Source organism: Dysidea avara, chromosome 4 (genome assembly GCF_963678975.1).
Source record: "Dysidea avara chromosome 4, odDysAvar1.4, whole genome shotgun sequence".
NCBI lineage: Eukaryota > Metazoa > Porifera > Demospongiae > Dictyoceratida > Dysideidae > Dysidea > Dysidea avara.
In genome coordinates, this window is record NC_089275.1 from 29,800,676 (window position 1) to 29,816,021 (window position 15,346).

The 15,346-nt window shown below is 36.0% G+C and overlaps 1 protein-coding gene across 1 annotated transcript in view; it reads left to right on the forward strand.

Moving 5' to 3' along the window:
• LOC136254620 (uncharacterized) overlaps window positions 1–15,346 on the forward strand; it is a 91,806-nt gene that overhangs the window by 6,538 nt on the left and 69,922 nt on the right. The window contains exons 2-4 of the mRNA XM_066047364.1: window positions 4,373–4,737; window positions 4,795–4,829; window positions 7,368–7,487. Coding sequence (XP_065903436.1) covers window positions 4,377–4,737; window positions 4,795–4,829; window positions 7,368–7,487 — 516 coding nt within the window. The 5' untranslated portion in view covers window positions 4,373–4,376. The remainder of the gene's footprint in view (window positions 1–4,372; window positions 4,738–4,794; window positions 4,830–7,367; window positions 7,488–15,346) is intronic.

Genomic DNA, 15,346 nt, shown 5'->3' on the forward strand with positions numbered 1-15,346 from the left:
ATATTAATCAACAATTCCTTGAATCAATATCACTCTGTAAATATTAAAATTTGGTGTATTGTTATGGAAACCAAAAATTTAATTAATACAACTAAAGCCACAAAAAAGTAAAAGTGTGACTTCATAGTATTATAACTAGTTACTTGCAGTGGCAAAGGAAGCTTTCCACAATTGGGGGAGGGAACTTGTACAATTAACAGCCTGGTATTCCAAGACAGAATGCCCATCACCTTCCAGGGTCAATTGTCTTCCAATGCCCAGCAGGAGAGCCTACAAACAGTTTGACTATGCATGCATTTTGGAGCCCACCTTTGTGGGCTCTTACTAGAGAAATTTTAAAGTGTGTTATGCATAGCTATTGTATACTACTGTGTGCAGCTTATTATGATAGCTCTTGATTATGACTACATACTGTATTTGGTGCACATTGTTTACTTCATGCGTAAATTGTAGCTACTGTAAGTTTGTCGAGTGATCATAAAGATCAGTAGCTATAGGTCACATGATTTTTCCACATTTAAATTGGAATCAATCATGATACAGGTACCTTGGTGATCATCCATTAAAAAAAATGTTGGCTTCAATGCACTCATTAAGTAGTAATCTATTGATTGAAACTAGTTGCTTCTCTCCAATTAAATTATCCCTAATACAGTCTTCCCATTCCAGTTGAAACATGCTGCTCTTAGAATAGTCCCATACATCATCACAACAATCAATTATCTTTGGAAGCAACATCCCAACTGACTGGTTACATCTTCTAACAGAGTAAATGTTTAAACCTATTCCTCACGTGACCTTCAACTGTGCGTGCAAAAGTATACGAATCAGTAATGTACACCACTTTTGGATGTATCATGTGATTCACTAAAGTCATAAGTTGTATAGATGGGTTTAGTAGGAAGGTGTGGTCACCTATTTAACTTAACAATCACCTGAATTATATGTCAGCCATTTTTTGTAGAGCAAATTGTGAAGCTTGAAATGAGTAAATGAGTATTCACAATGCCATCCAGTTGTTGTGCTATTGGATATATATATGCAATGAGAAAGTTGTCTCGGCTTGTGATAGGGTAGGGAAGTGGACGACGAACTCAAGTGACACATGCTCACACTATTCTGATTCTAATTGAACAACACTACACACAGCTCCAATTACAGCACACCAATAATTACCTAATTACAAGTGCTAATTCTAAATACAAAACTATATAAGCTAGTTAGTCCTCGACAAAAGTAAGGAAAATGGAATTGCTCCCAAAACCCCTGAGACTGGCTCTGAGAGGATCCAGAACTAGAAAGAGTGGTTTTGGGAGCCAAACTCAGTGAATCACTAGACTGTGTAGTGCATCAGCTAGATTCTTCCCACGCAGCAATTGATTTCAGATAATCTGTTTGAGATTGAATATTTAATAGTATGTATATTCACAGGAATCATGCCAGTGAAGCTAAAGAATGAACAGTTTATTGAGCTTGTACTGTGAGCTATATTTTGAGCCTAATTTAGCGCCAATGTAACTGTAGTAGGTGGCAATTTGGATTATCTACTAAATCAATTCCTGGTTACCAATTTAATCATGGAGAATCACAGTATTTTGTTCTGTTTTATCAGAGAACGCTGTTTAATAACTAAAATTAATGTTATCTCACTATATTCAGTAGCTACAAGAATTCTGATTGAAGAGACAAAGGAAAGTTCAGACTTATGAAGTGTATATATGAGGCGATACATGCAGACAAACTCCGTGACTCCTAGCCAGACATCAGTCATGTGCAATGGAGAGATTATCATGACATTGTGTAACTAGACAGGACCAGCTGTATCTATGTCAAGACGTTGTCTTCCCTTAAATTCAAGGCTGATGATGCACCCTTACCTAGGTTCCAACCAAATAGTTTGTCCAGTGTATTTGCGTCATGAAAATTTGCTAGAAAGCAAATGTATTTGCAGCCAAAGCCTAATAATGTGAGACACAAATCCTGGTGCTGAATTGTAGCTATACTTTGTATGCACATGCAATATATTATATTTGATTTTTGATTTGATTTTTAAATTTAACCTCTAGCCAGTTGGCAATGTCACTCTTCCTGAAAGAGGAAACAAAACACAACATACAGACAAAAAAAGTTACAACTAAACACATACAGACACAGCAAAAACAATTACAGGCACATGCACAAAACTAATTACACATATTAAATCAAGGTTTTACACATACTGTACACAAAAATAGATAGTCTTTGAAGGTTGAAGATATCAAAATATTATTTGGCATTGCATTTCCACCACTTTAAATCAAATTAAACGTTCAGCATAAGAAAGATGACATCTTGGTGGCTGGGAAAATCACTGGGTAGTACAAGTAACATACACATGTATCGATGTTGATAACCAAATGGTATGGGTGGAACTAATTGGATATGGTTGGGTTGAAAATACTGGTGATGCATTGCACAAAGTGACACAAAGTTATGAGTGATGAAAGTTTGAAAAGTAGGTAAAAATCATGTGCCCACATGCCGTGTTTTCGCAGGCCCAGTCACATATTTTATTTTCAGCAATTGTCACATTGTTTATGAAGCCAAGTGTTTCAAAGTGTGGGATAGAAGCTAGTTGAACCACATATGCACTTGTAGGATATCTTTGTTATAGTGCACCAAGGCATAAACTACTTAACAAAATTGATTGATGTTTCTCTGTAAAGTGTATATCTTCAAGGTGCATGAAGTAATCGACACAGGTTTTCTAGTGTGGATGTACCTACTAACTTTTGTACACAAAGCTAGATGCCATGGAAACTATTATCAATTAGTAGATACTTTAAAGCACTTGTTTTCACTCTTTTACAATGTTTTGCATCATAATTTAAAAATGTATCATATAAACTCTCTTTATTACCTTCAGAATTATTATCGATTAAATTTAGTGGTAGCTATGTAACTTTACTCAATGATATGTCTTTTTGTGGAATTGTGTGCAAGCGCATCTAGGTTTCAAAAAATAATTAGCTGTATTCCAATGATCATCACTTGTTTTCTAAAAGGATGGTTGTTAACGATTAAATTTCCCAAATTCAAAGTTATCAGCATTTATCATGAACATGTAAAACGAATCTATTTAGTTCACAGCCATAATATGAATTTTAAATTAAGTTTATCACTGTTGTAGTAACTTCTTACTTCACAATGTAAAGATGCTACTGTACAAAGGTATATCAAAGACAGTTCAAAAAATTAATAGGCTTTTTGGTAATGTTAATGCGTTGGTACACTATGGCTAGCTAGCTACAAATACCTCGGCCTCAGATTGATAACAACCATACCCAATATATATATTCATGATGTGGTTTAATTATAACTTGAGATACAACTCTAAGTGTGTGGATATTAACCTAGGGTAATGGAACAAGGGGCATGTGTCCTCTTAATTGAATTCTAGGGGCAGTCACTGTCCACTGAAACATTGGCTTGAAATTTGCAGCATTTGCAGAGTAAAATTAGACTAACAAGCGGCCCCAATACACAGGAAAGGGATGGTACTAACGTACTGGACAGCTGAATGATTTACATACCCAGATAAAGACGGGTTTAACAGGAAGGTGTGGTCAACTCTGTAATGTAAAAAATTATGTGAATTATATGTCCACCATTTTTGTAGGGCAAAAACATGAGCCTGACATGAGTGAATGCGTGTATAGAATACCTTCCCGTTGTTGTGCTGTTGTATGTATACAATGAGGAAGTAAGAAATGTGGAATTGAGCTTTGTGAATTCTCCAAAGACCCTGAGAAGACATCTCAGTGCAGTTCTGATAACTAGCTGCAAGAAAGCTTTGGGACTGTACACATGCATTTGGCAAGGTGTTGTGAACATTCAAGACTCATTTCAATTTTTAGCAAACACAACATGCTCATTCCATATACTGTAGCTATGACTAGGTTAAAGTTATACAATCATAAAGTATATTCTTCAGGTACTAAAATGTAGCTGAGATCTATGATTCAGTGTAGTGTGTAGGCAAAGTTTGATATAATTGCATTGCAATTGATCAGAATTTTAGTGTAGTTTGTTGAAGCATTTACTTTACTAGTAAAAGTACTCAATCATCCAGTTCATTAAAATTTTCCCTATTCAAATATTTTTTTCACTAGCTAGCTACTGTATAGGATATTCTAAATCTGTGTGCAGCATATTGAATTCATTTCACCTTGATAAATTACCATAAAACTATTTTCACAAAATGTGTTGACTTTCCTACTTTGGTATGGGTTAACTAGTTTAAAATCTCTATTCCCACACCAAGAATGTTAGCTAACTGCAATTTATTGTATTGGATGAATAACATTTTACCACATACAATAATGTGTTCTAGGAAGATGAAAATATTGAATACCTTATGTACATTGCTCTTAACCATTGTTGGAATAAGTGTTCAACAGTGTTCCATTAAAGATCTCAGTAATATCGACAATCCACCAGATGATTTTGGTCATCAAATGACAAATGTTACAAACAACACTACAGACTATGAGTGCCTCTCCATTTATGTGTATAACAGTTCGATCAATGTAACATTATCGTACTCAGATCCTAATAACATGTATGAGGTTCAATACATGCTACAGTGTAATAATAGTGTTTGGGAGACTATTGGTAACATATCTACTACTTTGAGAAGTAACAGCACAAAAGACAACTGTTATGATGCTGATTTGTCTCATAATAATCCTCAGACAGGTTTGTAATGTATGTAACCATATTATTGTGTGTTTAAACCGCATGAAATTATTGTAGCTTGTGACCCAAAAGTATCAACATGTTTATCAGAGGTAAGTATTTCATCCTTTTTTAAAGTATTCAATAGTTTATGAATTTTGGAGCAAGATAGTTATTTGATTCCTAAATTACAGTAACCTGTGTATGATGTGTGAGGAATTTAGATAGTACATGGTTCCTATAATTCTAATTGTTAACAATCACTAGGCTACATAAACGTAATTAATAGGTTCTCATCCATCTATGGTGAAAATAGCAATGCAAGTGGATGGATTAAAATTATATTTTTTACATGCTAGATAGTTGAAATACATAGTCCACATGACTAAGAATACAGCATTTTAGACTGCTTTAACTAGTTATTAACTTACAGAGCTGCTTAGTGGCTGCGTTCAGCCATCATTAGTACTAAACATCATTGATGTAGTCAGGAAATGATAATGCAGATGGGGATTGAGAAACTAAATAATACTGATGTTAACGAATAAATATACAAGACCAAATTAGCATTGTCACAGATATTACTCATGTAGTACTGGGAATTAAGATAGTCCAAAAATCTGCTTGAAGTAACAATTAATCTGATTGAAGTAACAGTTTCAATAATCTGCTTTTGATTTTAATCTACTGTACATGGCAAAAATTTATTCACAATAGTGGCCCAACATTGAAATAGAAAATGGTTAGTGTGGTTATAACCAGTATCATGTCTCTATCATATAACTCAGCTATATGGTATGAAGCTGCAGACTCTTAAACTGTATTATTATTATGACAAATACAATAATTGTGTAACTTATTTATAGCATTTCACTGAAGTAGTATATGTGACCGGGCCTGCGAATACAGGACATGTGGGCACAAACTATACCCCATCACTCTACAGGTAATATCTCTGGAAAAGTATATTACCATTCTGTAACTTGCCAATTAAATGCTTTCTAAGATCTGAAAATTGCAATGCCATAGCATAATGGTACAAAAAGCTATGAGTGATGAAAGTGTGAAAAATGAGACGAAAATCATGTGCCCACATGTCCTATTATCGCAGGCCCGGTCACATATACTCATCTTGCTTTCCAGAAAACAATACGTTACTGGGCTTATGAATACAGGGAATGAGGGCATGTGAAAATTTCCCTACTTTTCTAAACCTATATTACTCATACTGTATTATTATTCCATTAAGGCATGATGCCATAGGCAATTGACTTTGTAATACAAGTTACAGTTATGGATATTCTATTCCTTTAGTGAGATATGACCTGTTATGTAATGGGATGTAGTTTTAACCTGCATTTTTTGTTCTTGCATGGCTAGTCACATACACCAAGTAATGTTGCAACTTTTCATACAATGGGACAGTTTATAGCATAATATTAATTGCATTGAATTAATTGAATTGAGTAGTTTATCATAGCAATGCTTTTATCACCCCACTTTTACACACCTTAGTTACAAAAATATTTTTGGCAACAACCATTGTTGTTACATACTGCAATCAAATGGATCATTGATTAGTTATTGCTTGCATTTACAGTGATCATTCTTTAAATAGTTGATGTTGTTTGGTTGTATAAACAGTGGACCTAGGAATTGGAGGACCAAGGGCTTGTTCTTCACAATGAGCACACTAATCCATAATGCTGCCTGCTAAGGAATTTTTTGTCATTGAAACAAAAATTCCAAGCATATAGCATCTTTAGTGAAAAGCCTTCTCTTGCAGGTGCTAAGTAGTAATAGCAATATATATATGTGACCCGGTCTGCGAAAAGGGCTCTTATAGCCTTTCCAATTGTCCAAGTTTGGCAAATCATAACTCCTGATCAGCTAAATTTATCATCTTGTAATTACACCCTCAGCTAGTGCTATGTTAGGAGTGTACAGTGACCAAATTGTAGGCTTGTATCTTATTCACAAGCTAAGTTATTAGTTACCATGTTTACATAATTGAAAAGGCGATAAGAGCCCTTTTCGCAGACCAGGTCACATATATATATGCTGATTGACAAACAAAACAAGTTGCCATCAGTGACAGTGGATGAAAACACATTAAAATTTATTACCACAACATAGATGGCCTACACTAACAATTAAGATCCCCTTCTTATACAGTTGAAAATAGTGACTGCTACACATTGAGCTAGTAACACAATATATTTTAGGTAAAAATGTAAAATGTCAACTGAAAGCTAAGAACAAGAGTGAAGTACAATGAAACCTGTATAATAAGGACATCTTTATTATCAAGGTGTCTTACATACTAAGAAATACGTATATACTTTGGGACCATTTCCAGGTGTACAAATTATGCTGGTATCCTTATTTTCAAGTGTCCTGATATATTTACCTTAAATACAACAACAACATAAAACAACTATGTATGTACTGTACATATCCCTTATGCTTTAGGATAAAAATTGTAAAATATACTTGACAAGTCTGATTGTATATGTACTGGTTACACAATAGGCTGTTTCCCACAAACTGATTTATAATAGCAGCCTATTTATGTTGCATATTACTGTGCTGCCAGTGTTCTCATAAGCTAATGACAAGTTATTGCTCTTAACTTTACTATTATGCTGTAGTTGTATTCTTATGGACATAATTATGACGATTCTACTATTGGATTGAGTGATGCTGTCTCACCACCTGTTAACTTAACAAAAGAATTTGTCCTTTTCAACGAAGCACACCTAACAATATATGTAAGTTGCAAGTGATATGTTGAGACAACTGTACTATAGTACACATAAAAATTAATTATCTAAACCAAAACAGCCAAGCTGTAAAAAAAGAATGCAGCCCCCAAAAAGTCCAGGGTGAAAAAAGATGTAAAATCCAAGGTGGCAGCCAAGAAATGGCTGTGATGGTAGGTTAATGGCATTACGACAATTCAGGTGAATTTTAGTTGCTTCCTCCACTAGGATTCAGCACCAAATTCACCTAAATTGTTGTAATTAAAATTTTTGCCATTAACCTATCATCACAGCTATTTTTTGGCCGCCACCTTGGATTTCACATCTTTTTTCATCCTGGCCTTTTTGGGGGCTGCACTCTTTTTTACAGCATGGCTGTTTTGGTTTGGATATCACTTCTTTTTGTATTGCAAGCCACAAAGCCAGCCATAAACTGGCTTCGGTGCTTCCTTTTAACTTACTTTTTTTTTACTGCAGGAATTATGGAACAAAGGAAGCAACTGTGTGTTTAGCTTCTGTCTGATTAAATATTTATATATTTAACACTACATGATTATCACATACCGTTGTTAATAAGGTGACTTCTTAAATAACTGAACTGTAGCTGAAACTCCCATTGTTTGTAGCTGAACTCATTTCAGGGTGATTTTTTTCTAGCTGAACTCTCTACAGGATGATTTGTTTGCAGTTGAACTCTCTACATGGTGGTTTCCTTGTAGCTGAACTCTCTACAAGGTAACTTATAGCTGCACTCTCCACAGGATGATTGTTTCTAGCTGAACTCTCTACAAGATGATTTGTTTACAGCTGAACTCTCTACATGGTGGTGTCTTTGTAGCTGAACTCTCCACAAGGCGACTTCTTTCTAAAGGATGATTTGTTTGCAGCTGAACTTTCTACATGATGGTTTCTTTGAAGCTGAACTCTCTACAGGGTAACCTCTTCTAGCTGCTCTCTCTACAGGGTGAATTGTTTGCAGCTGAACTCTCTACAGGGTGATCTGTTCGTAGCTGAACTCTCTACAGGGTTATTTGTTTGCAGCTGAACTCTCTACATGATGGTTTCTTTGTAGCTGAACTCTCTACAAGGTAACTTCTTCTAGCTGATCTATTTACAGGGTGACTTGTTTGTAGCTGAACTATCTGCAATGTAGTATGTTTGTAGCTGAACTCTCTTCAAGGTGATCCTTCTAACTGATCTATCTACATGATGACTTGTTTCTAGCTGAACTCTCTACAGGGTGATCTGTTTGTAGCTGAACTCTCTACACGGTGATTTGTTTGCAGCTGAACTCTCTACATTATGGTTTCTTTGTAACTGAACTCTCTACAAGGTAATTTCTTCTAGGTAACTTGTTTGTAGCTGAACCATCTGCAGGGTGATTTGTTTGTATTCTCTACAAGGTGATCCTTCTACCTGATCCTTCCTTTTGATCTCTCTACAGCATGACTTGTTTCTAGCTGAACTCTCTTCAGCAGAGTTGGGGGTAACGCATTAAAAATGTAAATGTAACACGTTACGTAATAATATTATCTTTACAGTAACGAGTAATATAACACGTTACATGACAAAGTAGCGAGTAATATGTAATGGATATTACATCCGGAAATTGTAACGAATGTAACACGTTACTTCCTTTTAAGGCGCATTGTATCCAGGCATGCAATTGATTTCATTTTGGGTCCAGACAAGACTGGAGATAGCGTAGCGCTATAGGCATGGACAGGTAGCGTTATAGGCATGGACAAAGAATGATAGTGTATGGGGAGTGCCCTTTACATAGGCGGATCTGAGGGGGGTAAGGGGTGCTGTGCCCCCTCAGACAACAGTTTAAATGTACACCACCGTAGAGTCGGGTTGTTAAGCGCATGTGTTTATTAAGCGCACACTATTTGTTAAGCGCATACGCATTTCTTGTAATTAATTAATTAAATTAAATTTTTTGTTTACTGTATAGAAACCTCCATATGGAGTATATAGTACAACAGATTAAATTAAGAATAAATTGTAGTGATTGTACTTAGCTATAATTAATACATTGTTTAAATGTGCTTAAGATAGGTGATTCCACAGTACTGCTATAAAATTAACCATGGATGATAAGCGCACATGGCAAAATGCGACGATAGAGCTAAACACAGCAAGAAATGCTGAAAGTGCTGAAAAATTAATGTCTCCTCAAGCACTTACGCCTCCCTTGAGGTCTCCCTTCGCTATGTATACAGCAAATCAGCCATCTGGATAGTGATAATCTCGTTCATCACGAAGGATTTCACCCAAAAATGGAGTCAATTACTGGCGTAGTGACCAGCACAAACTATTAACTACCCTATTACAATGTAGTGATTCCGCGTTACACTCACCATAATTATTTATTAGGCGTATGCGCCTAACAGATAGTATGATTTTTTACAAAAAGTTTCTCCGAAAAATGTAAGCACATGCGCTTAACAACCCGACTTTACAGTATAGCTAAATTGTACACCTGTACACTGTTAAGAAAGTAAGGTAATAAATTTTGAGTTTTTGTGCAAAGATCAAGATACTAATAGAACAGTCACTATACTCTTATAGAAAATTCGCAATTGAACTAACTACACCAGAGAAACACGTGTCTCACTCGTGTCACTTGTAGTTGTAGGCTGGTAGCTTGTATTTAGAAGGTTGAACTTATTTTATAGTTTGTAATGAACAAATGTAATAAGTAATATTATTACAAGTTACAGCCCTCATAGTAGTGAGTAATATGTAACTCGTAACTTTTTTCAGTAAGTAATATGTAACTGTAGGCTGCTATGCGCTACATTGCGTAAAAGTAACAAGTAATATGTAATTAGTTACATTTTCAGAGTAACGACCTCAACTGTGCTCTTCAGTGTGATCCGTCTGTAGCTGAAATTTCTACAGGGTGATTTGTTTGCAGCTGAACTCTCTACATGGTGGTTTCTTTGTAACTAAATTCTCTACAAGGTAACTTCTTCTAGCTGATCTCTCTACAGGGTGACTTGTTTCTAGCTGAACTGTCTATAGAGTTATCTGTTTGTATTTGAATTCTCTACAGGGTGATTTGTTTGCAGCTGAACTCTCTACAAGATGATTTTTGTTTCTAGCTGATCTCTCTACAGTGTAGCTTGTTTGTAGCTGAATTCTCTACAGGATGGTTTCTTTGTAGCTGATATTTCTACAGAGTGACTTGTTTCTAACTGATCTCTCTACAGTGTGACTTGTTTCTAGCTGAACTCTCTACAGGTGACTTGTTTGCAGCTGAACTATCTACAGGTTGGTTTTTTGTAGCTGAACTCTCTACATACAAAGTGACTTTTTCTAGCTGGTCTCTGGGTAAAGGGTGATTTGTTTCAGCTGAACTCTCCCATGGGGTGGTTTCTTTGTAGCTTAACTCTCTACAAGGTAACTTCTTTTTTCTAGCTGGTCTCTCTATAGGGTTACTTGTTTCTAGCTGAAATCTCTACAGGGTGATTTGTTTGTATCTGAACTCTCTACAAAGTGACTTCTTCTAGCTGATCTCTCTACAGGGTGATTTGTGTGTAGCTGAACTATCTGTAGCATGATTTGTTTGTACCTGAACTCTCTACAAGGTGATGTCTTCTAGCTGATCTCTCTACTGGATGAATTGGTTCTAGCTGATCTCTCTACAGGGTGACTTTTTTCTAGCTGAACTCTCTACAGTGTGATCTATTGTTTGTAGCTGAGCTCTTTCTTGTTTCTAGCTGATCTCTCGATGGAGTTACAACTTGTTTGTGTAGCTGAACTCTTTACAGGGTGGTTTTTTGATTGGTTGCTGAACTCTCTACATGGTGACATGTTTGTAGCTGAACTCTCTACAGAGTGACTTACTTGTAACTGAACATTGTATAAAGTAACTGCCGGTGGTTTGTAGCTGATCTCTATAGGGTAGCTAACTTGTTTATATAGATGAAACCCTCTACTGGAATTCTCTACAGAGCGACTTGTAATGTTGTAGCTGAACCCTCTACAGGGTGACTTGTTTATAGCTGAACTCTCTTCAGTGTGACTTGTAATGTTCTGAATCTCTACAGCAATATATTTGTAGCTGAATTCTCTACATGGTGACTTGCTTGTAGCTGAATTGTCTATAAGATTAACTGGTTGTAGCTGAACTCCCTACAGAATAACTTGCAATGTAATATAATTCTATAATGGAGTAAGTTATAAACAGTGGCGTAGCCAAGGGTGGGCCTGGGTGGGCACTTGCCCGCCCAAATTTCCCTAGGAGAGCGACGCCCATTCGCTTTTGTTATTGCGAACAAGAGACAAACAGTGCATACCTTAGTAGCGTCATGATTTCGTTGTAAATCAGCAGTTGGTCAGTATTGATCTAAGTTTAGTAATTACTTTACGGATCCAAGTAGTTTCAGTGTTCTCTATTTAATGCACAGCATCACGTGATCCAAATTTTAGGTGGGGAAGAGAGAGGAACACGAAAGAGAAATCCACTTGTGTTTTTCACATCTAGAGTATCAGCACAAATGTTCTTTTCTTGGTGGGGTGAAGTCATAGATTAGTATAATCTATGGTGAAGTGACCTAAAGCATAGACTCTCTTGATAATCTATGCCTAAAGTGATAGACAATACCATATTAAGTCAGTTAGAGGTGACAATTATTGCAATTGGTTGAAATAAGCCATAGCTACAATTATCTCAAGAGCCAGGCTGGAGTATAAAGAGTTGTGTACAAGTATGCAAACAAGTTAAAGGAAGAAGGTGTAATAAGTTTCGATTTCTAGCTTCTATCAGTATGATACAGTATCATTCCTGCATGCGCAGTAGCATTAGACTAGTGAAATAAGCTGCAGGAACAGCAGTGTAGCATATTATTAGTTAGCTAGATACATTTATACACTTTTGAAACAGTTTTTAAACCAAATGTAGCTATGTAGAGTCCACTAAGAATGGACTCACATTTATGCTAGTTAGTTGCATGGGGTGAAATGTGTAGGTGAGTGTGCCCACCCATCCATGGATACCTGGCTACGCCACTGGTTATAATTGTAGCTGATGCTCTATTAGGGTGACTGTTCTATTAGAGTATCTCGATCTCGCATTTGCTACACGTAGTTGGCTTTCGAATCAGTGGTTTGTAATCCGATTCTTCTGTACTACTGCAAGGACTTTGTATGATGATTATTCCAGCTACACACTGATTTTCAGCTCATTGCTCTAAGCGGTTTTCCTGGTAGGTGTAAAAAGGTGGGGTCTATTCTACGGAATGGAACGATGGACTAAACGACGGAACGGAATGCTTTCTCAAATTGAAGCTTGCAGCTTACCATTGCTGTAGAAGTTATCGATGACACCTCTAGCAGGTAAGGCCTCTCCAAGAAAATTCCTTGTTTCCCATTTCACTGACCTCAAAAATACATGCGGGCGGGTGGTTCATTATCAATTATTCATTATAGATATTTCCACTAATTTTCGAAATTCATAACCAACTTACAGGTAAAAATACAGTAGAAATATTTAAACTATCAACCTGAATAATGAAAAGCTAACTAATTGGGCTTTCTGAATGCTAAACTAGCTACTGCTATGCAATCACAGAATAAATTGTTCAGTTGACTGCAATAATGAATGACCATGCGGGAAGAGAATCTGAATGCTGGAAGGAAATGGGAAACAATGAATTTTCTAGGAGTGGCCTAATCAAACGCGAATAAACGTACCCCAAGAAAGATAGAAACAATTTAAGGACCGATTGTAGGTTCTTGTTGGTTGTCACTAGTAACAAAGTACTCAGCTTACTCAGCGTGTTTATCTTCAGATGTATATATCAAGTAGGGAACTTAATGCATGACTTGTCTTTACTAGTATGTGAGTTGTTTTTTGCTTACTTTGACTTTAGCATGTACAGTTTGTGGCCCAGCCTTTCTAATCAGCATACATCACTCAGGGGCGACTCCAGGGGGGTTTCTGAGGTTTCCGGAAACCGAGCACGTTCGGATCAAGATACTCTAATAGAGCTGTCATTCACTCTAATAAAGCAGTCACAGTTTCAGAGCAAGCTATGTAGGATTTTTAGGTACTCAGCTTATCAGTGGTATTAATATATAGTTAGTGGAGTATAGTTATTCTCAGCAGGCAGTTACCTTTTTTCTTGGTCTTCAAATATTTAGCTACGCTCTTGATCAGAAACCAGTCACGAAAAATCCTGGAGCCGCCTCTGTAGCTATACACTACACTATAGGAAACAAGTATGGTGACAAGCTGAATCAACTCAGTCTAAGCAGAATCTAAAGGAATTTTGTGTAGTGTGTGACATTCAGATACCACAAGGAGGCTATATTGTGTTAATGATTTATTAACAGTGCAGCGGACTAATGCCAGATAGCTATCTCATTGTGAATCCTGGATGGGAATGCTTTCTGAATCATAACTTTGCAGCTTGGCTATCATCACTGGAATTGCATTTTATCAGTGGAACCTCCGGAATAGGATAGTAATAAAATATTAATAGCTGTCTCATGCAGTGATTATTAATCTCCTACCTGATAAATCAAGCAATTCATTTATTGCATGACCAAGGCAAGTTTTGTTACTACAATACAAAAGCTGATTGGATATTAATTGTTTCTGCTGATCTTGACAAGATAGAAGACCACTCAATTTCTTCAGTTTCAGAGCATAGTGTCCACAGAGAAATTAACTAAAAAGTTATGTTGACAAGAAAAGGAATGACTTCCAATTCAGTCTAATAAACAGAATAATTATATGGTTTATTGAGGAGGTGTCACTTTTGGAATGTTCAGATGAACAGCGATGAAATGCATGAAATTTTGGTTGTAGTTGGAGACATTAAATATCTGAAAGCAAACTGACTAGCTATATATTAATTCACTTTCTTTATATTTTTTTCAATTTTAAGCCTGTAGCTATACAAATAATTAAATTTTTCTCCGTCAGTAGAAATCATAGAATAAGATGGGAGAGAAAATTTTGTTTTTGTTTACCTATACTGTACAATGCAACTTAAAAGGAAATGAAGAAAGCATACAGAAAAATCAATAAAATTATATAGTACAATTACAAATTATAGATTTAAATACTTGATATAAATTAGAGTCTTTAGATAAATTGTTCCAAGCAAAATCATAGATGGTTGGAGATTAAAAGGGTGGTAATTTCTTGTTCTTGAACATGTTGTAAATTGGAGGTACAAATCATTATCAAAATGGGATATCAATTATTTCATTGTGAATAATTTGTATACGGTATAGTAAATAATGAAGCATTATACTGTATTCATTTGTCCTCCACTTAAATATGCCACAACATTGGCAGTCTACCTTGAAATCTCAACTATCCAACACAGAGCAGCCTGCTTTGTAACAAACACATGTGATCCCACTGTAATTTCATTGACCAGCTGGAATAGGAATCACTTGAAAATAGACGAACAAATTTAACCTGTTTTGTGTGAAGTGAAGCATGTGAAATGTTACACCTAGGATTTTTAGGTGGTATGTGATTAATGTGAGCATTCTATTTCTGGTCTGACTATAGATACACTGAAATCACACATATATAATACATCTTGGTCCAAATCAACATTTGCCTGGTGGATATGGACATGATTTCACATGCAAGGGCGCCATCTAGAAATTTTCAGAGGGGGTTTCAGGTTCTCTGGAATTGCAACTTCAGCCTAGTGTAAGTCAAAGACCAAAATAAAAAGGTCACTACCTGCTTTTGAACGCTGTGAGGGTGATTTCAAAGACAAAAGTACAGTGTATGGCGTTTTGCCAATATAAAAAGCCATAAAATAATACAGTATGTATAACTCTTTGTAATTATTACCACCCAGACGAATTGTAGGGGTGCACGCTATTTC